General features: G+C 44.3%; 1 protein-coding gene across 1 annotated transcript in view; it reads right to left on the minus strand.

Annotated features, from left to right (window-relative positions):
* Positions 1 to 1,675: 1,675 nt before the first annotated feature.
* The window catches only part of LOC134910902 (probable cation-transporting ATPase 13A4), a 104,434-nt gene continuing 79,124 nt past the window's right edge, over positions 1,676 to 26,985 (minus strand). The window contains exons 23-30 of the mRNA XM_063919290.1: positions 25,406 to 25,515; positions 24,448 to 24,544; positions 23,674 to 23,746; positions 20,939 to 21,113; positions 8,509 to 8,696; positions 5,524 to 5,612; positions 5,292 to 5,372; positions 1,676 to 2,291 (exon numbers count right to left, since the gene is read on the minus strand). Of these exons, the coding sequence (XP_063775360.1) occupies positions 2,040 to 2,291; positions 5,292 to 5,372; positions 5,524 to 5,612; positions 8,509 to 8,696; positions 20,939 to 21,113; positions 23,674 to 23,746; positions 24,448 to 24,544; positions 25,406 to 25,515 (1,065 nt within the window). The 3' untranslated portion in view covers positions 1,676 to 2,039. The remainder of the gene's footprint in view (positions 2,292 to 5,291; positions 5,373 to 5,523; positions 5,613 to 8,508; positions 8,697 to 20,938; positions 21,114 to 23,673; positions 23,747 to 24,447; positions 24,545 to 25,405; positions 25,516 to 26,985) is intronic.

Consider the following 26,985-nt stretch of genomic DNA (forward strand, 5'->3'; position numbering starts at 1 on the left):
CGTGTAGGTGGCTGACTGACCCCAAAATATTGATTGGTCGGGCATGCCAAAACATCCAACATGCCTCTCTGACTCAATATTTTCTCAGTGTCATGTCGGCCACATCGGGCAGTGTATGTCTTTTCGTGGCCAACTGATGGAAATTCCCGTTTCTTCACATGAGAAGAAACAGGGAAATGTCTCCTTCCTGAGGGCAGAGCGCTGATATCAGGTGACATGCACTATGATATATCTAACAGTATGTGTCCCAGATATCGGCAGGGTCAGAAAAAATGCCTGTTGGTCTGACAAGCAGTTTCTAGTATTAATAGTTACCAGTTTTTTTCCCAGTTATTTATATAGCACACACATATTCCGCAGCGCTTTACAGAGAATATTTAGCCATTCCCACCAGTCCCTGCCCCAGTGGAGCTTACAATCTATTTTCCCTACCACATGCACACACACACACACACACACACACACACACACACACACACACACACACACACACACACACACACACACACACACACACACACACACACACACACACACACACACACACACACACGTTAATTTTTGTTGGGAGCCAAATAACCTACCAGTATATTTTTGGTTTGTGGGAGGAAACCGGAGTACCCGGAGGAAACCCACGCAAGTACGGGGAGAATATACAAACTCCACACAGTTAGGGCCATGGTGGGAATCGAACCCATGACCTCAGTGCGGTGAGGCAGTAATGCTAACCATTACACCATCCGTACTGCCCAAGTTCTGGTATTACCAAATAAGTTTTGGGATATGAACATGCCATTCCAAGTATAAATGTCAGAGAGATTAATGTGAGGGGACAGTATTCTGTATTAGAATGGCTCCCAATATCATGTACTTTAATTGAAAATCTTTAAATAAAATACATTTCTTTATAGCACTGGAAATATTTGGGTGGGCATTTATTATTGGATAGCAATATGTTTCCATATCAGAAGCATTTATTTACAACACAATCCAACATATTTTACATGACAGAGGTATTTAAGTTTTGGAAAACAAACTGGAATTTTACATATAGAAATAAAACAGGGGGAGTAGCAACATTTGGGTAGGGTTCAGGTGATGCTGTTCTAGCCACAGAATATTCTGAGTATGTGGGATTCAGTGCATGCTCGGAAGGTTTCTAACCATTGACAGTAGAGAGGAGTTCTTCTCAAGAGTGGTGACCTTGGAGGGAGAGCAACTTGTCATTGCTGTGCCCCTCTCACATCTGGCCCTGGAACAGATGCACCTGCTGTGGTTCTGCTATTGGGTTCCATGGTATCACATGTTTATTTGGCAACATGCATTTTAGTAGATGTGTCAAACATATTTTATCCTGTCAGGCAATTCTAACAAGGAGCCATTGTAAATGGCTAATGAAGCAATTAACTTTACAAAGGTCTTATACTGTGTTTGCAGATTGGGTTGCTGTTGGGTACTTTGCATTAGTGTATGATATACTGGAGAATGCTACTTTAGCATTTTTGCTCAAACAAAATACAGTATTTTATTTTGTTATTTCGGAAAAAATAATTGTTTAACGCAGAAGTTCAAGTTAAGAAACCAATCTCACTGTGAACAATTGATAATTGTATTTACTTGTGAATGCACAAATTGTATAAAATGTATGTACAATAAATAATATGCAAATTAATGGGAACCTACCATCTTCAAGTATGACTAGCTTTTAGTTTTACTTCTGTATTAAGGTCCACACATGTCTATTGACAGGACTGATATATATCTCCCTCCTTTAGCACAGAGAGTAGGATTAGAAAAGCAGACCATAAATGTTTGAATAACTAAATAAAAACAAATGTGAATAAATATATAAAATGAAGATATGAATAAAGCAGGGACAATAATCACAAAGTCATACAGGTAGAGTGTGATTGATAACATTTAGCTTTTCCCTTATGCGTATGGTGTTGGTTACACATGCTATGGTAAAGCACATGTGCATTACGCAAAATGTTCATTAGCTTGTGAACTGTAGTGGTAGAAGTCCTTCTTTTCTGTGTCTAGGCCCCATGAAGCACATAGGTTAAATTTTTTCCATTTGGTACAACATCTTCATGTTCAAACGCAGGATTAGTGTAAACTTTAGAGTCACCATTGGCCACCTTGCTTTCACCATAGACTGTAGTTCCAATGGGCGGCCACTGGGTGTCCTCTTCCAAAATTGCCCTTAATTTTTTGTAATTACTTCCGGGTTTTAACTTTAGACATCTTTTTAAAGCCAGCCATAGAGCTCTGTTATCCAGGATAAATTCCTAAAAAAAAGAAAAATGTGATATGAGACATAAGACCATTGATGAGATAGTTGCATAATGTACAGGGGAATTTTCTAGATTTGTAAGGTTGTAACTTCTTGTTTTTGTTCCTATAATTCGAATCTTGACAAATTGGATGGTAACATTTATTCTTATTATGTAATTTAAGTTTGTTCTGTAAGTACACTATAGGTTATCATTTATGAAAGAGTAACTTTTAAATTGTGCATACAGTAATAGTATTGAATAGTCATTTGGGCTGTATATGTTATGTTTAACTGTGTTTGGTCTACTATTAGTTATTGAGGTTAAGGAACCACTGTTTAAGCAAATACAGGTTGAGTATCCCTTATCCAAAATGCTTGGGACCATAGGTATTTTGGATATCGTATTTTTCCGTATTTTGGAATAATTGCATACCATAATGAGATATCATGGTGATGGGACCTAAGTCTATGCACAGAAGGCATTTATGTTTCATATACACCTTATACACACAGCCTGAAGGTCATTTTAGCCAATATTTTTTATTACTTTGTGCATTAAACAAAGTGTCTATATTCACACAATTAATTTATGTTTCATATACACCTTATACACAGAGCCTGAAGGTCATTTAATACAATATTTTTAATAACTTGTGTTTTAAAATAAGTTTGTGTACATTGAGTCATCAAAAAACAAAGGTTTTACTATCTCACTCTCACTCAAAAAAGTCTGTATTTCGGAATATTCCGTATTTCGGAATATTTGGATTTGGGATACTCAACCTCTAATATTAAACCAAGAACAAAGAAGGCCAGTAACACTTCCCCATTGTTCTTCAATATTGTCATCTATTTTATGTATTGTTTCACGTATTATTTCATCTATTGGAGCTTTTAATCTCTGGGGTAGTGGCTTATCTATAATGGGTGCAGTGTGCATGGTGCACATGGTCCCCTTGGTCTAGGTATGGCCCATAACGCACACCCTGCACGCATTGTTTTCAGTACTTACCTCTCTGGAGTCCCCTGATGGTGGCAGCAGTGCTGCCAAAATCACCAGGAAACTGGTACGGTGCACATTTTCCCAAGCTTTTGCACATGCGCAGTAAGAAAATCACCCAGAAAATGGCCACCACAAGCACACTAGACACTGGGACAGCACTAGGGTCTACTAGCGACCCTAGTGCCCAGAGTCTCTATGTTGCTGACTAGAAAGGAGGGGTCCCAGATCCAAACTGTACACAGGTCCCCTCCTCTCTTAATATGCTCCTTCTCTGGGGGGTTGCCCATTTTAGCCAAAAGTGATCTGAGATCACTCTGTTCTAATCGGATGCTAAGTACCAGGATTAAGAGTGTAAAATGGATTTTACAGGAAGCTAAAGTTAGATGCAGCGGAGTGAGGACAGGAGACCTAAGAGAGCCTTGAATGACAGGACTAACTAAAAGATTACTGTTCGTGCTGGACTGGACTGTTGGGCACTAGAATCCCAGACACATTATTATGGATCAGAAGTCGGGACATGCCATTTTTAAATGCTGTTGAACATTTTGGGTCGGTTCAGTTGTGCCCACTGAAAGCAGGCCATCACTAGATAAGATCCTTTGAAGAACAAAGATAAGTGGTATGGTACTGTCTTGTGTATGCATCAATCTGGTTCTGCTTCCCTGTATTGCTATTATTGCCTGATTGTTGTATGAGTGTTAACTATAATTGAGTTCGGGCTTTACAAACTCTTTATACTTTCAGTAGATATTTTTATGGATGGGAAAACACTACACATATTCACAGAATTGGGGCATTTTAAGGCCAGGTGCTAGACAGATAAATGATAACTTATTGCGGAAATCGTTGCTAGTTAACCCCAGGCACACTCTTCAGCAATCAGTGCAGGCATATAGCCAGTAGGTGCCCCTGTACCATGGCTCAAATAGCTTCATTAGTTAAGAGAAGACAGAGACCAGCCACATTCAAGGCAAAATGGACTAAAGTTCTACACAGCTTTAAATGCCTTTCCTTCTTACATAAAAGCCAATTATATTGATTAAAATCATATAATTATATATAACAAGTGACACGCAAATCAAAAAAATTATCCAATAGAATGTTCAAAATATGATTTTCTGAATTTGAAATGAACAATGGCCCTCATTCCGAGTCGTTCGCTCGGTAATTTTCATCGCATCGCAGTGAAATTCCGCTTAGTACGCATGCGCAATATTCGCACTGCGACTGCGCCAAGTAATTTAACAATGAAGATAGTATTTTTACTCACGGCTTTTTCTTCGCTCCGGCGATCGTAGTGTGATTGACAGGAAATGGGTGTTACTGGGCGGAAACACGGCGTTTTATGGGCGTGTGGATAAAAACGCTACCGTTTCCGGAAAAAACGCAGGAGTGGCCGGAGAAACGGGGGAGTGTCTGAGTGTTTGTGACGTCAAACCAGGAACGACAAGCACTGAACTGATCGCAGATGCCGAGTAAGTCTGAAGCTACTCTGAAACTGCTAAGTAGTTTGTAATCGCAATATTGCGAATACATCGGTCGCAATTTTAAGAAGCTAAGATTCACTCCCAGTAGGCGGCGGCTTAGCGTGTGTAACTCTGCTAAAATCGCCTTGCGAGCGATCAACTCGGAATGAGGGCCAATGTCATTAATAAACAATATTGTTTTATCATCTAATTCACAAATATTCTAAAATATATACTTAAAATTTTGAGCATGATCACAAATTGTTGTATTATAATTGTTTAACCTACCCAGACAAACAGCAATACAATTGCTTTCCTGGAATTTGCAATCAAAGCCATCAATCTTGAATAATACAATTTTGTGAATATTTGTTTTGTATTAGGTTTCATTGTTTTCTATTGTTTGTGTTGCACACATGAATGCCACAAGAATGAATGTGGGTAGAGCACCTTGCGATCATAATTGTGTAGAAATGTCACATCCTCCTCACCCTTCTTATACTCTTTTAAACAGCTACTGCAATTAGATAACAATGATACTGACCTCCACCACGAATGACACAACAAGACATATAACCAACATCACTAACATGTGGATCCTCCAGCTGGTTGGTGTGCAGGCAAGCTATGAAGGAAAAACATATTAGTAATGTGATGTAAATAGGTTTTTACACACACATGCGCACACACGCACACACGCACACACGCACGCACACACACACGCGCTAACACAGCAATTCAACAATAAGCAATTATTTTGTCTTAAATATGCTTACCTGTAAAACAACATACATGTTCTTGAAATTTCCAAATATGAAGAACAAGGTAAGGGTGAATTCTACTATTAGCGTAGCCACAAATATGTCTACAAAAAGACAAAAAATGGGTAGTTCATTCTGTAACAAAGCTGACTTGTAAAACACAAAAATAGTGTACAGTAGCAGCAGGGAGTAATATTCCTAGTCCCATAAAGGGTAATAAACAAAAGAACATTAAGAAATACTCAAAAAGAATTGTAAATAATAAAAAAAATACTTGCTTCTTATAGAAACTCAATAAAGTACCTTTAGGTCAAATTTACTAGGGTCAACAAAACATTACATAATTTGGCATGCTCAGCTGCTAAAAAAAGGCAAGGGGTTGATTAATTAAACAATGCGTATCATTAATACCCCTTTCACACCATCTGAGGCGGGTCGCACCCGGGAGCCTAACTCGGAAGCTCATAGGATGCGACCCACCTCAGGTGCCTTTCACACCGCAGTCAGCAGCCCAGCATATTGCCGGCTGGCTGATGTCAGTGGTAATGCGGCAGGGGTGGCGCTTAGAGATCACCAAGCACCGTCCGTACATAGAGAGTGAATGGGAAATGGGTTGCATCAACCCGGCTCCCTTTCACACCGCACAGTGAGCCGGGTTGAAATACCGGGTCACTCGATCCATTATTTCAACCCTGGCAAATTTCAGACCGCACCTGAACATGGGTTATATGCGTTCATGTGCCAAATACCCGTGTTCAGAGGTGCTGGTGTGAAAGGGGTATAATAGGACTTTGCAATCAATCATAGCTTACAGCAACTTAAAACAGAGGACCATAGCTGGCATTAAGAATGTGTCCTATTCAGTCACATGGGAATATGTCCAAATATTTTTCTGAATGTCAAAAGTTGTTATTTATTACAACTTATTTACATCGCACCGCCATATTAACCACTTAATTGACAATTTTTTCCCCACAAAACCGCTCAGAAATTGTAGTGTTTTTTTATCACTTAGTAAAGTTTAAAAAGTATTTTTAATAATATATTAAAATATTTTATTAAAAAAGAGATTTATCTAGTAAGTGTTTTGCACCCTCCCCCCCACCCCCAGGCCATAGGCCAGTGGTATTAAATCTTAATAGTAGCATCCCCACTCTACCTTTGTAGTAAAAAAGCCATGTTTTATAAGCCAACCCCCCCTGCTAAAAACTCCTTTTTTGTACCCCCCTCCTTCCTACCCTGTGGCCACTGTATTTTTTTTAACCCACCTACAGCATAATTTAAATGGGTGTTTTTCAATTTTTTTATACCCCTTAACCAATTAGGTTCCATGAAAAATGTTTTTTTTTTTTTGTGGGACCTAATTGTATGGGGGATAAGAAAAAATGCTGCAGACCTATGTATTATCACAGCACTTATCGCAGATCTAGGGGGCACTTATCGTGGCTTATGCTTTGCGTGCCTCAGGCTTGTGAAGCATAATCTATGATACGTGCCACATCGGGGGAGGAGCGCACCGCATCGGGGCTAATTGGATAGCCCCTGGCGAACCAATTAGCCATGGTAAGTAAGTAACCTGGTAATGAACTCTTAAAATCCTGTGATATAGTGTGATATATTTATATAATGTGCTTGGAGCTTTCTATATTTGTAGAACAAAGATATTGTAGCGCATATAGATTGGGCAAAAATGTATTGCTTCATTTCAAAAGATAACAAATACAATTTAATAAAACCAACAAACATAACCACCGGCCGGTAATTGAAACACATCAATATATTATTTTAAAAAACATGAAATATGCTCTTTTCTGTCTGAACACTATTGATAAAATAGACAAAAGCTCATTCAGCAATATCCTCTATAGTGTATGTTTTGACTGCTATATTAAATCAGTCCACTTTGACAATGTAGCAGTCCATTCAGATATTTAAAAACACTGTATCACTGTAGAAATAATGTAGCAGCGTGACACACTGCACGCTGATAAATCCAACCAGCAATAATCACTGGTAGCTGCAATAATGGGTTTCAATGACAACAACGTGACAGGAAGTCCATTCAGAAATTGGGATCCGTTGAAGCTAAAAGGATTAATTCTTAAAAGTGTCTGGCCAGACAGAATATGTATGCTCATCGCTCTCTTCCAGCATTAAGATCACAGTGAACTCCTCCCGGCTGCTGGTGCTTTTAACCTTTAAGGGCAGTCATCTCTGGAGGGAATCATCCGTGTAGATCTGAAGATATTACTGGCGGTGAGCAGTACAGTTGGCAGTGGTATGGAGCGGAGATATATGAGTCCTTAACGCGTTTCCCCGCCTCCCTCCGGGTTCAGCGGCTTCGTCATTCTGATGAAGCCGCTGAACCCGGACACTTTTAAGAATTAATCCTTTTAGCTTCAACGGATCCCAATTTCTGAATGGACTTCCTGTCACGTTGTTGTCATTGAAACCCATTATTGCAGCTACCAGTGATTATTGCTGGCTGGATTTATCAGCGTGCAGTGTGTCACGCTGCTACATTATTTCTACAGTGATACAGTGTTTTTAAATATCTGAATGGACTGCTACATTGTCAAAGTGGACTGATTTAATATAGCAGTCAAAACATACACTATAGAGGATATTGCTGAATGAGCTTTTGTCTATTTTATCAATAGTGTTCAGACAGAAAAGAGCATATTTCATGTTTTTTAAAATAATATATTGATGTGTTTCAATTACCGGCCAGTGGTTATGTTTGTTGGTTTTATTAAATTGTATTTGTTATCTTTTGAAATTAAGCAATAAATTTTTGCCCAATCTATATGCGCTACAATATCTTTGTTCTATGATTTTTCTTCTGATAAGGTTGAGTAGCCTTATTTTTGTTGGCTGCATTTAGATTGGTGTGTATCGAGCGCTTGGCTATATTTGATTGGTTTTCTATATTTGTGTATTCATCATAAATAACCATTTATAAACATAGTACATGTATATGAAAATCATGATGTAACTCACAGTTTGTATACAAGGGTTTACGGAATGGTTTTCCCTTGGAGAAGATGAAGGCCAAGATCACCAGGTGCACAGCAGTAAGCAGCCAAAGAGATGAGTTCTCAAAACTTACATAGTTCTTCGTAGTTCTTTTATCGACTAGGTCATATGTAAGATTTCGGTTTAAGCTTGCGTTCCCTCCATAACATGCACTGACAATGAAAGAGATGTTAATTGGGAACTAGACTCTTTCCATTAAGTTACCTGTTAACAATTCAAAAGATAAAAGCACAATGTAACTTTATAGGTTTATTGTCAAAAAAAAGTCACCTATAATTTGTAGAAATGTCAGAAAAGTCAGAGTACATGAAGTATGTGCAAAAGGAACAATACATAGACCATGTATTGGATAATACCCCAATGCTGATTTCAATGTTCATCAGCACAAACACTTTCGGCAATATTGTAGTCTTGTGGCCCAGCCAGAAATGTGCATTCCAGAAAAAAAAATCACCAGAGAACAACATAATGGGGCTTATTCAGTGGTGGCCTTGGCTGAATCTGTTGGCAAGTGCCTGCCTGTGACTTTATGCAGAGCATTTACATGGTGTATACCCATGCATCTGAATGTACAAGAGCTGAGACATCCACTGTCAGCATACACAGGCGCTGAAATAGTTATTGGTGCATCTCTAGATGGACCATCGGTCGCACCATCAAAACCTGCACCAGCCATATGCAGTGTGTGGTGTGGAGTGTCTGTGTACGCAACAATTTTCACCGACATACCAGTGACATCTCCAAAACACACATAAGATGGATAATTTCTGTGTGTATGATAAGCCACCTCCCAGTCACTATCCATCATTTTTCCAAGACATGTTTGTACCATGTTTCTCGACTGCAACAGTGCCTTTGTGCATATACTCTGTAATACATGCGCTGTACAAGTATTTAGGGATTTTGTGTATGTGCAATAGCAAAACATCTTTCAATTCTATGAACATTTGGCATTTTGTGTGGCTCTGAATGATACCCAGTATCATATATCGACCAACCTTTTTATATATTTGAATATTGTCTTTTTCTACTATATCTCATAATGTCTCATGTGTGCCTAATAGTATGAAATGAGCCTAGATGGGGCAGAAGGTATTCTGGTGAAAATCATGGCCAAACCCCAATCACCAACATTTTTGAGGTAATGTAAATATCCTTTTAAACTAATTCTGGGTAAGCTTCAAATATAAAGTGCCTGTATCTATTAAAACAAATACAGATATGTAGCATAATTCATTACACTGGAGGCATGACTGCAATATTCAGCAGGGTTTCACTGATTAGTAACTGAACAATTAAATCCCAGGGCAGGAACTAATATTAATGGAAAGGATATAACACATGAAAAGCATAAGCATCAGAAAAGACAGACCATGGACAGGAGTCTTTCCAGGCTTGGTGTTGCCCAGTCTAGGACGTTCCCCTTTAGCAATGTGAGAATAAGCCCCCCCCCCCCTCAGAGTCAGTAGCATTGATCTTGAGATGCATTAAAATACACTTTCCAACACTGTGAACTGAATTATGCTCTGCCTCCATCATATCTCAGTGTTCTTCATCAAGGGGTACAGGATCTTGATTTGTAACAAGCATGGCAGCACCCATTGGTGCTGCTACAACATCAGCAGCCTATATCACATGCACTGCTTGGAACTCATCTATGGGCCTAATTCAGACATGATCGTAGCAGCAAAATTCAAAATTGTTCTCTAATGCGCAAAGCCATGTGCAGTGCAGGTGTGGCAGATATAACATGTGCAGACAAATTTGGATTTGGGTGGGTTATTTTGTTTCTGTGCAGGGTGAACACTGGCTGCTTTATTTTTACACTGCAATTTAGATTTCAGTTTAAACACACCCCACCCAAATCTAACTCTCTCTGTACGTGTTACATCTGCCCCACCTGGAGTGCACATGGTTTTGCCCATTTGATAACAATTTTGCTGCTGCGTTCAGGTCTGAATTAGGACCTATGTTTGTTTGCATAACTGCCAATTGCCCTTGGAGAATTTGAATAGCTTTTACTAGAGCCATTGTCATGTACAGGGCCGGCACTACTATTAGGCAGCTCTAGGCAGCTGTCTATGGGCGCCCGCATCTGAGGGGGCAGCACCGAGTCTCCCAGCACAGTAATAAGGATGTCTCTGAAAAAAAAATCCATATTTTACTGAATTCCTGCTGCTGCCACGGTTTGCACAAGTTTACTGGCTGAGACTGCAGACATGTCACAGTCTGACATGTCTGGTGCAGCCAGCAGCAGTGACCAGTGAACTATTGAAAATCAAGTATAGGGGACTTGCTATTTGTGACCTAAGCGCCATAAGAACCCTACGGGTGAAGTCCATCAGGACTTCACCTGAGACTAGGTGACAGGGATGGGGGGAATCGGCACAGAGGAACTGGAATACAGGTGATGGGATGGGGGGAAGGGGTGTGGTATTGAAAGTCGACAGTAACTCGGTCGACAATGTCTAGGTCGACCACTATTGGTCGACAGTAACTAGGTCGACAGGGTGTCTATGTCGACAGGGTCTTTAGGTCGACATGTTCTAGGTCAACAGGTCAAAAGGTCGACATGAGTTTTTAATGTTATTTTGGTGTCGTTTTCTTCATAGAGTGACCGGGAACCCCAATTAGTGCACCGCGTCCCCTCGCATGGCTCGCTTCGCTCGCCATGCTTCAGGCATGGTGCCTTCGCTCCGCTACCGCTTCGCTCGGCACAGATTACCGTTCCAATCGTAGTCCACATGGATCGTTAAGTATGAAAAGGTTCAAAAAAAGAAAAAAAATGTGAAAAACTCATGTTGACCTTTTGACCTGTCGACCTAGAACATGTCGACCCAAAGACCCTGTCGACCTAGACACCCTGTCGACCTAGTTACTGTCGACCAATAGTGGTCGACCTAGACATTGTCGACCTAGTTACTGTCGACTTTCAATCCGGATCCCGGGGGGAAGTAGCACAGAGGAACTGGAATACAGGTGACGGGATGAGGGGAAGTAGCACTGAGGAGCTGTGATACAGGTGACGGGATGGACCAAAGCAGTACAGAGGAGCTGGGATACAGGTGTCAGGATGCAGGGGGAAGCAGCACAGAGGAGCTGGGATACAAGTGTCAGGATGCAGGGGAAAGCAGCACAGAGGAGCTGGGTTACAGGTGTCAGGATGCGGGGTGAAGCAGCACAGAGGAGCTGGGATACAGGTGTCAGGATGCATGGGGAAGCAGAGACACAGAGGTGCTGGGATACAGGTGTTGGGATGCGAGTGGAAGCAAAGAGACACAGAGGAGCTGGGATACAGGTGTCAGGATGCAGGGGGAAGCTGCACAGAGGATACAGGTAATGGGATGGGGGGGGAATCAGCATAGAGGACCTTGGATACCGGGGATGGGATGGGGGAAGTGGCACTGAGACAGGATACAGGTGAGAGGATGGGGGAAGCAGCACAGAGGAGCCGGGATACAGGTGTCAGGATGCAGGGGGAAGCAGCACAGAGGAGGTGAGATACAGGTGCTGGGAAGCAGGGGGAAGCTGCACAGAGGTACTGGGATACAAATGACAGGGCTGGGGGAATCAGCACAGAGGAACTGGAATACAGGTGATGGGATGGGGGAAAATAGCACTGATGATCTGCGCTACAGGTGACGGGATGGGGAAGCAGCACTGAGGATCTGGGATATAGGTAATGGGATGGGGGAAACAGCACGAGAAGCTGGGATACAGGTGATGGGATGGGGAAGCAGCACTGAGGAGCTGGGATACAGGTGACAGGATGGGGAAGCAGCACCGAGGAGCTGGGATACAGGTGACGGGATGGGGAAGCAGCACTGAGGAGCTGGGATACAGGTGACAGGATGGGGAAGCAGCACCGAGGAGCTGGGATACAGGTGATGGGATGGGGGAAGGGGCACAGAGGAGCTGGGATACAGGTGACGGGATGGGGAAGCAGCACTGAGGATCTGGGATATAGGTAATGGGATGGGGAAACAGCACGAGAAGCTGGGATACAGGTGATGGGATGGGGAAGCAGCACTGAGGATCTGGGATATAGGTGACGGGATGGGGAAGCAGCACTGAGGATCTGGGATATAGGTAATGGGATGGGGAAGCAGCACTCAGGAGCTGGGATACAGGTGACGGGATGGGGAAGCAGCACTGAGGATCTGGGATACAGGTGACGGGATGGGGGAAGGGGCACAGAGGAGCTGGGATACAGGTGACAGGGATGTGGGGAAGGGGCACAGAGAAGCTGGGATACAGGTGACAGGGATGTGGGGAAGGGGCACAGAGGAGCTGGGATACAGGTGACAGGGATGTGGGGAAGGGGCACAGAGGAGCTGGGATACAGGTAACAGGGATGTGGGGAAGGGGCACAGAGGAGCTGGGATACAGGTAACAGGGATGTGGGGAAGGGGCACAGAGGAGCTGGGATACAGGTGAAAGGGATGTGGGGAAGGGGCACAGAGAAGCTGGGATACAAGTGACAGGGATGTGGGGAAGGGGCACAGAGGAGCTGGGATACAGGTGATGGGATGGGGGAAGGGGCACAGAGGAGCTGGGATACAGGTGACAGGGATGTGGGGAAGGGGCACAGAGGAGCTGGGATACAGGTGACAGGGATGTGGGGAAGGGGCACAGAGGAGCTGGGATACAGGTGACGGGATGTGGGGAAGGGGCACAGAGGAGCTGGGATACAGGTGACAGGGATGTGGGGAAGGGGCACAGAGGAGCTGGGATACAGGTGATGGGATGGGGAAGCAGCACTGAGGAGCTGGGATACAGGTGACGGGATGGGGGAAGGGGCACAGAGGAGCTGGGATACAGGTGACGGGATGGGGGAAGGGGCACAGAGGAGCTGGGATACAGGTGACGGGATGGGGAAGCAGCACTGAGGATCTGGGATATAGGTAATGGGGTGGGGGAAACAGCACGAGAAGCTGGGATACAGGTGATGGGATGGGGAAGCAGCACTGAGGAGCTGGGATACAGGTGACAGGATGGGGAAGCAGCACCGAGGAGCTGGGATACAGGTGACGGGATGGGGAAGCAGCACTGAGGAGCTGGGATACAGGTGACAGGATGGGGAAGCAGCACCGAGGAGCTGGGATACAGGTGATGGGATGGGGGAAGGGGCACAGAGGAGCTGGGATACAGGTGACGGGATGGGGAAGCAGCACTGAGGAGCTGGGATACAGGTGACGGGATGGGGGAAGGGGCACAGTGGAGCTGGGATACAGGTGACGGGATGGGGAAGCAGCACTGAGGAGCTGGGATACAGGTGACGGGAAGGGGCACAGAGGAGCTGGGATACAGGTGACGGGATGGGGAAGCAGCACTGAGGATCTGGGATATAGGTAATGGGATGGGTGAAACAGCACGAGAAGCTGGGATACAGGTGATGGGATGGGGAAGCAGCACTGAGGATCTGGGATATAGGTGACGGGATGGGGAAGCAGCACTGAGGATCTGGGATATAGGTAATGGGATGGGGAAGCAGCACTCAGGAGCTGGGATACAGGTGACGGGATGGGGAAGCAGCACTGAGGATCTGGGATACAGGTGACGGGATGGGGGAAGGGGCACAGAGGAGCTGGGATACAGGTGACAGGGATGTGGGGAAGGGGCACAGAGAAGCTGGGATACAGGTGACAGGGATGTGGGGAAGGGGCACAGAGGAGCTGGGATACAGGTGACAGGGATGTGGGGAAGGGGCACAGAGGAGCTGGGATACAGGTAACAGGGATGTGGGGAAGGGGCACAGAGGAGCTGGGATACAGGTAACAGGGATGTGGGGAAGGGGCACAGAGGAGCTGGGATACAGGTGAAAGGGATGTGGGGAAGGGGCACAGAGAAGCTGGGATACAAGTGACAGGGATGTGGGGAAGGGGCACAGAGGAGCTGGGATACAGGTGATGGGATGGGGGAAGGGGCACAGAGGAGCTGGGATACAGGTGACAGGGATGTGGGGAAGGGGCACAGAGGAGCTGGGATACAGGTGACAGGGATGTGGGGAAGGGGCACAGAGGAGCTGGGATACAGGTGACGGGATGTGGGGAAGGGGCACAGAGGAGCTGGGATACAGGTGACAGGGATGTGGGGAAGGGGCACAGAGGAGCTGGGATACAGGTGATGGGATGGGGAAGCAGCACTGAGGAGCTGGGATACAGGTGACGGGATGGGGGAAGGGGCACAGAGGAGCTGGGATACAGGTGACGGGATGGGGGAAGGGGCACAGAGGAGCTGGGATACAGGTGACGGGATGGGGAAGCAGCACTGAGGATCTGGGATATAGGTAATGGGATGGGGGAAACAGCACGAGAAGCTGGGATACAGGTGATGGGATGGGGAAGCAGCACTGAGGAGCTGGGATACAGGTGACAGGATGGGGAAGCAGCACCGAGGAGCTGGGATACAGGTGACGGGATGGGGAAGTAGCACTGAGGAGCTGGGATACAGGTGACAGGATGGGGAAGCAGCACCGAGGAGCTGGGATACAGGTGATGGGATGGGGGAAGGGGCACAGAGGAGCTGGGATACAGGTGACGGGATGGGGAAGCAGCACTGAGGATCTGGGATACAGGTGACGGGATGGGGAAGCAGCACTGAGGAGCTGGGATACAGGTGACAGGATGGGGAAGCAGCACCGAGGAGCTGGGATACAGGTGATGGGATGGGGGAAGGGGCACAGAGGAGCTGGGATACAGGTGACAGGATGGGGAAGCAGCACTGAGGAGCTGGGATACAGGTGACGGGAAGAGGGAAGGGGCACAGAGGAGCTGGGATACAGGTGACGGGATGGGGAAGTAGCACTGAGGAGCTGGGATACAGGTGACAGGATGGGGAAGCAGCACCGAGCAGCTGGGATACAGGTGATGGGATGGGGGAAGGGGCACAGAGGAGCTGGGATACAGGTGACGGGATGGGGAAGCAGCACTGAGGAGCTGGGCTACAGGTGACGGGAAGAGGGAAGGGGCACAGAGGAGCTGGGATACAGGTGACGGGATGGGGAAGCAGCACTGAGGATCTGGGATATAGGTAATGGGATGGGGGAAACAGCACGAGAAGCTGGGATACAGGTGATGGGATGGGGAAGCAGCACTGAGGAGCTGGGATACAGGTGACGGGATGGGGAAGCAGCACTGAGGAGCTGGGATACAGGTGACGGGATGGGGAAGCAGCACTGAGGAGCTGGGATACAGGTGACGGGATGTGGGGAAGGGGCACAGAGGAGCTGGGATACAGGTGACAGGGATGTGGGGAAGGGGCACAGAGAAGCTGAGATACAGGTGACAGGGATGTGGGGAAGGGGCACAGAGGAGCTGGGATACAGGTAACAGGGATGTGGGGAAGGGGCACAGAGGAGCTGGGATACAGGTAACAGGGATGTGGGGAAGGGGCACAGAGGAGCTGGGATACAGGTGATGGGATGGGGGAAGGGGCACAGAGGAGCTGGGATACAGGTAACAGGGATGTGGGGAAGGGGCACAGAGGAGCTGGGATACAGGTGAAAGGGATGTGGGGAAGGGGCACAGAGGAGCTGGGATACAGGTGATGGGATGGGGGAAGGGGCACAGAGGAGCTGGGATACAGGTGAAAGGGATGTGAGGAAGGGGCACAGAGGAGCTGAGATACAGGTGACAGGGATGTGGGGAAGGGGCACAGAGGAGCTGGGATACAGGTGACAGGGATGTGGGGAAGGGGCACAGAGGAGCTGGGATACAGGTGATGGGATGGGGGAAGGGGCACAGAGGAGCTGGGATACAGGTGAAAGGGATGTGGGGAAGGGGCACAGAGGAGCTGGGATACAGGTGACAGGGATGTAGGGAAAGGGGCACAGAGGAGCTGGGATACAGGTGATGGGATGGGGGAAGGGGCACAGAGGAGCTGAGATACAGGTGACAGGGATGGGGGAAGGGGCACAGAGGAGCTGGGATACAGGTGACAGGATGGGGAAGCAGCACCGAGGTGCTGGGATACAGGTGATGGGATGGGGGAAGGGGCACAGAGGAGCTGGGATACAGGTGACGGGATGGGGAAGCAGCACTTAGGAGCTGGGATACAGGTGATGGGATGGGGAAGCGGCACAGAGGAGCTGGGATACAGGTGACGGGATGTAGGGAAGCGGCACAGAGGAGCTGGGATACAGGTGATGGAATGGGGGGTAGTGGCACAGAGGAGCTGGGATACAGGTGTCAGGATGCAGGGGGAAGCAGCCCCGAGGAGCTGGGTTACAGGTGATGGGACGGGGCAAAGCAGTACAGAGGAGCTGTGATACAGGTAACGTGATGAGGGGGGAGGCGGTATAGAGGAGCAAGGACACAGTTGACGGGATGGGGTGATAGGCAAAAAATTTGCCTAGGGTATCAAGAAACCTTGCACCGGCCCTGGTCATGTATTGAGCTGAAGCTCATGCGGGGTCCATTGTGACTAGGTAATTTTGTTATGTGGATAGGATAGAGATAATACCTTATAATTAGTGATGAGCGGGTTCGGTTTCTCGGAAACCGAACCCCCCCGAACTTCACCCATTTTACACGGGTCCGAGGCAGGTTCGAACCTTCCCGCCTTGCTCGGCTAACCCGAGCGCGCCTGAACGTCATCATCCCGCTGTCGGATTCTCGCGAGATTCGGATTCTATATAAGCAGCCGTGCGTCGCCGCCATTTTCACTCGTGCATTGGAGATGATAGGGAGAGGACGTGGCTGGCGTCCTCTCCGTTTATTGTTGAACTTGATTGCTTTATTGCTTAATTGTGGGGAGGGCTGGGGAGCAGCTGTATTATATAGGAGGAGTACAGTGCAGAGTTTTGCTGATCAGTGACCACCAGTTTTATCCGTTCTCTGCCTGAAAAAAACGCTCCATATCTGTGCTCAGTGTGCTGCATAATATATCTGTGCTCACACTGCTTAATTGTGGGGACTGGGGAGCAGCTGTATTATATAGCAGGAGTACAGTGCAGAGTTTTGCTGACAGTGACCACCAGTATACGTTGTCTGCCTGAAAAACACTCCATATCTGTGCTCAGTGTGTTGCTTTATTGTGGGGACTGGGGACCACCAGTATAATTAATATTATATAGGAGGAGAACAGTGCAGAGTTTTGCTGACCAGTGACCACCAGTATACTATATATAGCAGTACGATACGGAAGGCCACTGCTGTGCCTACCTCTGTGTCGTCATTAAGTATACTATCCATCTACATTCTATACCTGTGGTGCATTTTAGTTTTGCAGTTTGCTGACACAGTGACCACCAGTATACTATATATAGCAGTACGATACGGAAGGCCACTGCTGTGCCTACCTCTGTGTCGTCATTATGTATACTATCCATCTACATTCTATACCTGTGGTGCATTTTAGTTTTGCAGTTTGCTGACACAGTGACCACCAGTATACTATATATAGCAGTACGATATGGAAGGCCACTGCTGTGCCTACCTCTGTGTCGTCATTAAGTATACTATCCATCTACATTCTATACCTGTGGTGCATTTTAGTTTTGCAGTTTGCTGACACAGTGACCACCAGTATACTATATATAGCAGTACGATACGGAAGGCCACTGCTGTGCCTACCTCTGTGTCATCATTAAGTATACTATCCATCTACATTCTATACCTGTGGTGCATTTTAGTTTTGCAGTTTGCTGACACAGTGACCACCAGTATACTATATATAGCAGTACGATACGGAAGGCCACTGCTGTGCCTACCTCTGTGTCGTCATTAAGTATACTATCCATCTACATTCTATACCTGTGGTGCATTTTAGTTTTGCAGTTTGCTGACACAGTGACCACCAGTATACTATATATAGCAGTACGATATGGAAGGCCACTGCTGTGCTTACCTCTGTGTCGTTATTAAGTATACTATCCATCTACATTCTATACCTGTGGTGCATTTTAGTTTTGCAGTTTGCTGACACAGTGACCACCAGTATACTATATATAGCAGTACGATACGGAAGGCCACTGCTGTGCCTACCTCTGTGTCGTCATTAAGTATACTATCCATCTACATTCTATACCTGTGGTGCATTTTAGTTTTGCAGTTTGCTGACACAGTGACCACCAGTATCATAGGCGTGCGCAGCACATTTTATTAGGGGGTGCACCATCGGAGGGGTGTGTCTAGCACCGCCTTATGGGCGTGTCTAGCACCATCTATTGATGGTCAACGCATATAAAATATCCACCCTTGTACCAATCCTAATAAAGCAGATACATTGTCAGATGTTGTGGTGTGCACCAAACAAACACCCCTGATGGCACTCACTGAAATTACTCTGCTCCTCCTCAGCCTGGTCTGGCTCCCCCTCTCTTTCTCCTGCAAGCTGCAGCAGCTTACTTACAAGTCAGTCACTCACTGACACTGACAGTCACAGACTAGTACTGCTGCTGCTGATAAAAACGAGTGACGTGTCAATGCTGCTGCCGACCGCCTGCCAGTATTGAATTTGTTTTCCTAAGAGGAAAGCTGGCTGCATGCTGATCCTCATCAGTGGCTGGCGTTGGCATAGCATAGAAGGAGAGAGGTGGGCATGTGGCAGGAGGGCGTGCGAGCATGTTTTTGTACATGGAGTTTGAAAGCCGGTGCCAGTGGCACCCTTGATTAACCCAGGCGTCCGGTCAGTAATGCAATCCTGACAGGGTGCAGCGCAGAGGGGACAGTAATCAGCCTGCTCGGCAATCGCTGCATCAGGCATGTGAGATTGGGGTGCCAGACATTAGGGGGTGCCTGTGCGCACCAGGAACCCCCCCTGCGCACACCTATGACCAGTATACTATATATAGCAGTACGATACGGAAGGCCACTGCTGTGCCTACCTCTGTGTCGTCATTAAGTATACTATCCATCTACATTCTATACCTGTGGTGCATTTTAGTTTTGCAGTTTGCTGACACAGTGACCACCAGTATACTATATATAGCAGTACGATACGGAAGGCCACTGCTGTGCCTACCTCTGTGTCATCATTAAGTATACTATCCATCAACATTCTATACCTGTGGTGCATTTTAGTTTTGCAGTTTGCTGACACAGTGACCACCAGTATACTATATATAGCAGTACGATACGGAAGGCCACTGCTGTGCCTACCTCTGTGTCGTCATTAAGTATACTATCCATCTACATTCTATACCTGTGGTGCATTTTAGTTGTGCGCAGTATATATAGTAGTTTAGCTTAGTCACACAGCGACCTTGGTGCGCCTCTTTTTTTCTTTGCATCATGTGCTGTTTGGGGACAATTTTTTTGAAGTGCCATCCTGCCTGACACTGCAGTGCCACTCCTAGAAGGGCCAGGTGTTTGTGTCGGCCACTTGTGTCGCTTAGCTTAGTCACACAGCGACCTTGGTGCGCCTCTTTTTTTCTTTGCATCATGTGCTGTTTGGGGCCTATTTTTTTGAAGTGCCATCCTGCCTGACACTGGAGTGCCACTCCTAGATGGGCCAGGTGTTTGTGTCGGCCACTTGTGTCGCTTAGCTTAGCCATCCAGCGACCTCGGTGCAAATTGTAGGACTAAAAATGATATTGTGAGGTGTGAGGTGTTCAGAATAGACTGGAAATGAGTGGAAATTATGGTTATTGAAGTTAATAATACTATGGGATCAAAATGACCCCCAAATTCTATGATTTAAGCTGTTTTTTAGTTTTTTTTTTTAAAAACACCCGAATCCAAAACACACCCGAATCCGACAAAAAAATTTCGGTGAGGTTTTGCCAAATCGCGTCCGAATCCAAAACACGGCCGCGGAACTGAATCCAAAACCAAAACACAAAACCCGAAAAATGTCCGGTGCACATCACTACTTATAATTGAAGTGGCGATTGCATAAACATGTTATGCAACAATTGTTTTTTTTCAATGGATGAAGGTGGATAAAGATCATAGTAACTACGGTATTTTAAATGTAGGTAGCCTAGTTACTGACAGATTTTGTGGCTAAAAGCGCTACGTCCAATTCTTAAGATCTAATAATTTATCTTTAAGTGTATATATATAATTTTCTTCTAAACGTAACATAACACTTTCATCCACTCGCCTCTATAAATCAGAGAAGGACCTCAATAGGAGAAGCTCTAGGAAGACCGGAGAAAATAGGCAACGTAGATAAGACAGAGATGATTGACAGATAATGGTATTAGCAAGCATAATACATTTCTAGGATTATGTGGAATAAGCAAGAATTATTCTCTAATACAATTCCGGATCAGGTAGCAGCTTTAGCAAATGTGGGCAGAAGGGTAGTCCGAAGCAGTTCTAAGGGTCTGATACACATTGAAGGCAAACAGTAGCAAAGGGTCAAACAGAAGTGTAGCCTGAAACAGTTCCAATGGTCTGCTACACAGTGCAGACACACAGTAATAAATAAATGGTCAAAGATTTACCTAAAAACGTCATCTCGGCTGTACCATGACTGCTCCTGGACTATGAGAAAGGCATATGTCTGCATGGCTATTGTAAAGAAAACATTGTAGACAACAGAAAAAAGCATAGATGGAGAAATCAGTTGGCCTGGCGGTCTGTACGGTGCAAGTTTATGGTACGCAGGTGTGGAGCTCACTGTAAGAGAAGATGGAATAAGTAATGGTTAGCAATGTTGCATACTGTACATATAGAGGGGGATTGTGAAAATTTGAATGGAATTTGCATCTTTTACAGTTTTGCTAAGCTCCCTGAGCTGGTAATATACGCATGATCTGCCCAGCTCAGCTACATATAATAACATACTAACAAAGTTAATGAGGTTGAATAAAGACAAATTGGCCATTTAGTTTAACCTGTATTATAATCCTTACACTATTCTGAATTTACTGTAGCTAAAGTTTATTATAATGACCCTTTTGAAGTAATGTTTTAAGTCTACTTAACAACTAAATTTGAGCTATTCCTAAAATATATTCCTTTCATATGCCATATCCTTGGATATATTTTCAGTTAGAAATGTATCTAATTCATTTTTAAACATATTTACCGAATCCACCATTACTACTATGCACCTCCTTAACGCCCGGAGTGAACAGAAGCATGTGCACTTGCTTTATGCTAGGAGATGTGGTTTCACATTGGTAACTAAAAATGCTAAAACATACAACACAATACAGTACATGTCCCTATAGTATTAATAGTAACTCATAAAGTTGTATTCACCATGTCAAAGAAAATTAGAAAAAGACTCAAAGCCAAATTTTAAATTAAGTTCAAATCAATAATGACATCTGTCACCTTTTCCTTTGAGACATCAAATGGGAATATGTTTCATTGCTGTGGACCAGTTATTATCACCGTGTGATAAAGTAAATAGATTGTAGCACTAGTGTAAAACCCCGTACACACGGGGGAGATGTGTGCTGAGCGACCTAGCACAGACCGCTCATCACACATCTCTCCCCCTGCTCAGCACTTAGTGCGATGTTTGCTGAGCGAGGGGGGGTTGACATGAGAGATCTCACTAGATTTGGCATGCATCGCTGTCTCCGGCATCCAACACACGTAGAGATCCGTGCTTAATGTCTAAGCGATCTATCCGTGTGTGTACCCCCCTTTAGGGATTTAGGCACAGCCAGCTAATAAGAAGCAGATATTCATCATCATCATCATCATCATCATCATCACCATCATCATCATCATCATCATCATCACAATTAGTATTAGTTCCTATTTTTCACCTGGGTGAGAACCTGCAAGTGATCCACCTCTGTCTTGTGGTCAGCATAGGATTTATTTTATGTGACAAAGCCCTTACTGTACTTAGGGCCTAATTCAAGGTTGATTGCAACACAACATTTTCCTCTAATGGGCAAAACCATGTGTACTGCAGGTGGGGCAGATATACTGTAACATGTGCAGAGAGAGTTAGATTTGGGTTTGTTGTTTCTGTGCAGGGTAAATACTGGATGCTTTGTTTTTACACTGCAATTTAGATTTCAGTTACAACACACCCCACCCAAATCTAAATCTCTCTGTACGTTATATCTGCCCCATCTGCAGTGCACATGGTTTTGCCTATTAGAGGAAAATGTTGTTTTGCAATCAACCTTGAATTAGGCCCAGGCTCGGACTGGCCCATAGGGGTACAGGGGAAACCACCGGTGGGCCCCACTGCCTGGGGGCCCACCCTCTCACTTATACATTATGAATACTGCACAGGACTATGGTGTATTTTCTACAATGCATTGCTGTTATTATTCTGGAACATTATCATGCATGCACTAGCAGTATTTACTATATATATTATTTATCAAGGGGCCCAGACTATGCACTAATGGTTTGCCAAGCCTCTAATGGGCCCCTACCACTGCATTTCCCCGGTGGGCCCTTCATTCCCCAGTCTGACACTGATTGGGCCCTTAGGCTATGGTTACACATCTGCTACAACCCCCATGCCAGCCCACTTAGGGCAAAGGATTGTTAGCACACAGTAATGTGTTTTAGACGGCATAGCTATGAATTTTTGATGCACATTCACACTGAAAAAAGTAAAATTTGCAGTAAAAGCAAAATTGTGTTTACATACAACATACTCCACAGTGTAGAGTTAAAGGCTGTATTTACAGGCCGATTTGGGGAGAGATGTGTGCTGAGTGGTTCGCTCAGCATACAGCTCTCTCCCCGCTCAGCACAGCGCGATGTGTGCTGAGCGTGCGGGGGGAGATGGGGGGTCGCTCACCTCACCCAGCGGGTGAAGTGAGCGACCTGCTATATTGGCCTGCATGCAGGCCAATCTAGCACCAGTGATAGCGATGCGCGGGCTGTGCATCGCTATCGCTGTGAGGGATACACACGGAGTGATCGCTGCTTTTAAGCAGCGATCGCTCCGTGAGTACCCCCCTTTAGAGTAATATAACTTTTCAGATAATATACAGTATATCAGCTCTGTGACACATACACTTTAATAATTACACATTTTTCTTACATGCAGCATTTCTTTGTACTCTGTTGCTGTAGGTCTTAAAGCAAAATGAAATCAGAAAAAAATAAGTTAAAGGAATAAGTTTAAAGAAAGCTGACAATGAAACTTATATCAGGAAATTCTGAGTCATCCATTAAAAATTACTACAGTAACATTATTAAAAGTTTTTATTCTTTTTGTTTTGTTTGTGGTAGTAACATATTTACTCACTTGTTAAGAAGATGACAAACATGATTGCAAAATCATGGACCAGAAATTGATTATTCCCAAAGATGTTTTGTTCCTGGGAGACATAGAACATATTACAATGTGTATATTTGTTGTAGAATAAGCACACTTAACATTTATTGAAAGGAATTATCTGCTGTTATGCTACTTTTCACCCCCGATAATGTGGAAACAGCAGGGTTGGTACTTCCACTTGAGCAAATAGTATGTAGTTATGTGACCAGCGGACTCACAATACCAACGGCTACATCCCGACCCCTCTAAATCCCGGCAGTTGGCATACCAACTAACAGGGACTATTCCCACGAGCCCGCAAGGGGCTTCATTCATTGCCCCCCCCCCCCCCCCGCTGGCATTCTGCTGCCGGTATCCCGCGGTCAGTATGCTGACCGCTGGGATCCCCTGCTCCGGTCAGCCATACCCAACCCGAGCAAATTAATGTAGTCAAGTCACCCGAGTTGCCAAGATTTAAGTGACACATAAAACACTGAATAACAATGTCACTTATTCAGTCTTATACACTTAATTCATACTAGGCATGGGCCACTGACAAGTAGGTGCAGCAGCCAGCAGCTTCTTAAATGTGTTCATTAATACTGAACCTCCATGTCACTGAAGGTTTGCGAGTGTGGAGCTATGATGTTCCTGAGATGCTGAGGCATAAAAATATTATTATTACCAGTATAAACTACATAAATACAGTTAAAACAAAAAATGTCAAGATAAATGCAGAGAAAATTATAACGTCAAGCATACCCAGTAAAGCAGCAATGTATTGATATATTCAATTAGTCCAAACATAGCCATGTATTTAAACATGCAGAAAGATGTGACAAGGGCAGCTCGTCCTTCCCTGTAACAAGAAAAACATAAATATTATACAAACCTTTGTTGTTACTTTTAACTAATTGTTCAAATTTGTATACTGTATATGCAGTATATATATAGTTTTCTAAGGTCTCCAAAATGCATATGCAATAGGAAATGCATACAAAATGCAATGGGATCTAGGATATGCCACTGATCTAAAGGTTCTCACTGCTAAGGAGATGAGAAAGACCCTAGCAGTAGAAGAGGAGGACCTCTGAGAGCAGTGGACAGAGGGGGGTGGGGCAGTGGTGGACAGTGGTGACCCATGCGCCTTTACTAGGAAATATATTACATGAATATGCCCCCTTTTGTGCACACATTGATGACCAATGACACTGCATGCAGCTACAGTAGCTTATCTTGCTTCTTTAACACTAAACAATGTTGTGAGGTAAGTCATAGGGGAAGAGGAGGAAATGTAGCAATCCTTGTAGACAAAGAAAGTAAAGAGAGGTACCAATCAATCAGCTTCTGTCATTTTTCTAGCACAGCCTGTAAAAGTTGATTGGTTGGAATCTCTCTCCACTTTATCCCTCTTCACGGCTTGATACATCTCCTCCATGGTGTTATTAATGCCATATTTGTTAGGATTCTCTGAAACTTGCTAAAGCTCCCTAAAAAGTCTTCCCTGCTACAATATGTTATCTAGGACTTTCTTAGGTCCAGAAGGCCTCAGTGTATGCCTGTATGGCCCTAAAATCACTGTTATTCTAAAAATGGCACAGTTGCTCCACTGCCGAATACTGAATAATTTTTTGATATAAATATATGTTGCTTCAGTGTTGTTGAGGAATGCCCACAACTACTGGATATACTATGTGTGTTTAGGGAATAAATTGCTTACTTTAGTAATTCTGGCACACACTGAATATTTGTGAGGAGAGAATTAAATGGTGCAGCCACGGAGGCCTCTTGTATGGATAATGAAATCCCAGCATTGGCCATTTTCAGAGCCTGAAAGAAAAGCTGGATGATTATTTATGTACCAAGTGATATAAACAGCTACAAAAAGGATACAAGCACTATACCCTATTTCAAAGTAATAATTAAAAACCTAAATATAAACCACAGAATATATACAATATATATACTATATATAAAGTAGACAAAAACATTTCTACAGCTCACATGTATGATTTGCTGGACCCCCCCCCCCTTCCCCCATGTATGATATGCTACTGTAAAAAAAAAAATCAAGAATTTCACAGGGACACTGACATGATGTGAGGAGGGGAATGGAGGCAGCAGGAAGCCCCAGACTGAGAGTTGTATAGTGGGAAGAGCAGGGGAGCAAAAAGATGAACACTACACAAAGACCACTTATCTTTGTGTCACAGTGTTCATCTTTAGGGGTATTGAGGATCCCCCTCAATTGTTTTTATTCTGACTGCCACTCAGGTAGCGCTTTGTGAATTTCCTATTGCATTTCCATATTGACTACACATAGTGCGTCAGGGAAGCAAGATATGCCTGTATACTAGCTCTCCAACCAATGTAAATTAACGAACTATCATTCTAATATAACATCCTCATCCCGTAGCGCGGCACGGGTATTCAGCTATCTACAATGTTATTTATACTGTGTGTTTAATATTTACATTTATTTGTGGAAACAGACATTCTTAAAATCCCGGGCAACGCCGGGTACTCCAGCTAGTTAACATCATGGGTTTGATACCTCAGTATAATAAGAGAGTGACATTTTTTTTATTCGGTTTTAATCTTGTGGGTTTTTTTAAATAAAAATATATAGAAAGTAGTGTTTAAGACAGAACAAACAGGAAAATTAAAAAAGGCCAAGTCAAGGTATCTCTGTTGTGTCTGTTATTACTGTATGTAGCAAATTCAAATATCACATAGAGAAAATAGAGAAAAACAGTCTCTAAATAGAATCTATTCTTATTTATCTACTGAATGAGGGCCTAAATTATTACCACTTAATATGCTAATAGTATTGGGTAAGATATCCTGTGTAAAGTACCTACTCAGTTTTTGTATAAGTAATTCATTTAGTTGTTATACAGAATAATCTTCAGTTAGTGAAATCTATATAATAATCATCTTCACTGAGTTTTTAATAAAGAGGAAATCCTTAGAGTGTGTATAATTGTCCGAGTTATATTGTAAATGTGTAGTAACAGGAACACACTTATTATTATTATTATTATTATTATTATTATTAGATTATTCTAACTGCTGGATTGAAGCTAATATTCTTCTATCTGCAAATTAATGATGCTCTTAAATCTAGACCACAGTGTTTTAATTCAGCAAACACTGTTTCTTTTGCTTAGGCTGTCTGTCAGGGCAGGATTTCTGATGCTATGCAGTTCAGTGTTCCATGACACAGTTAGCTTCACTGTTTGCTTCAATAGTTAAATAACAAACCCTCCAGTGGCTACCTAAAAGGTTAAGTTAATATAG

The sequence above is a fragment of the Pseudophryne corroboree genome, chromosome 4 (genome assembly GCF_028390025.1).
Source record: "Pseudophryne corroboree isolate aPseCor3 chromosome 4, aPseCor3.hap2, whole genome shotgun sequence".
In the NCBI taxonomy this organism is placed as follows: domain Eukaryota; kingdom Metazoa; phylum Chordata; class Amphibia; order Anura; family Myobatrachidae; genus Pseudophryne; species Pseudophryne corroboree.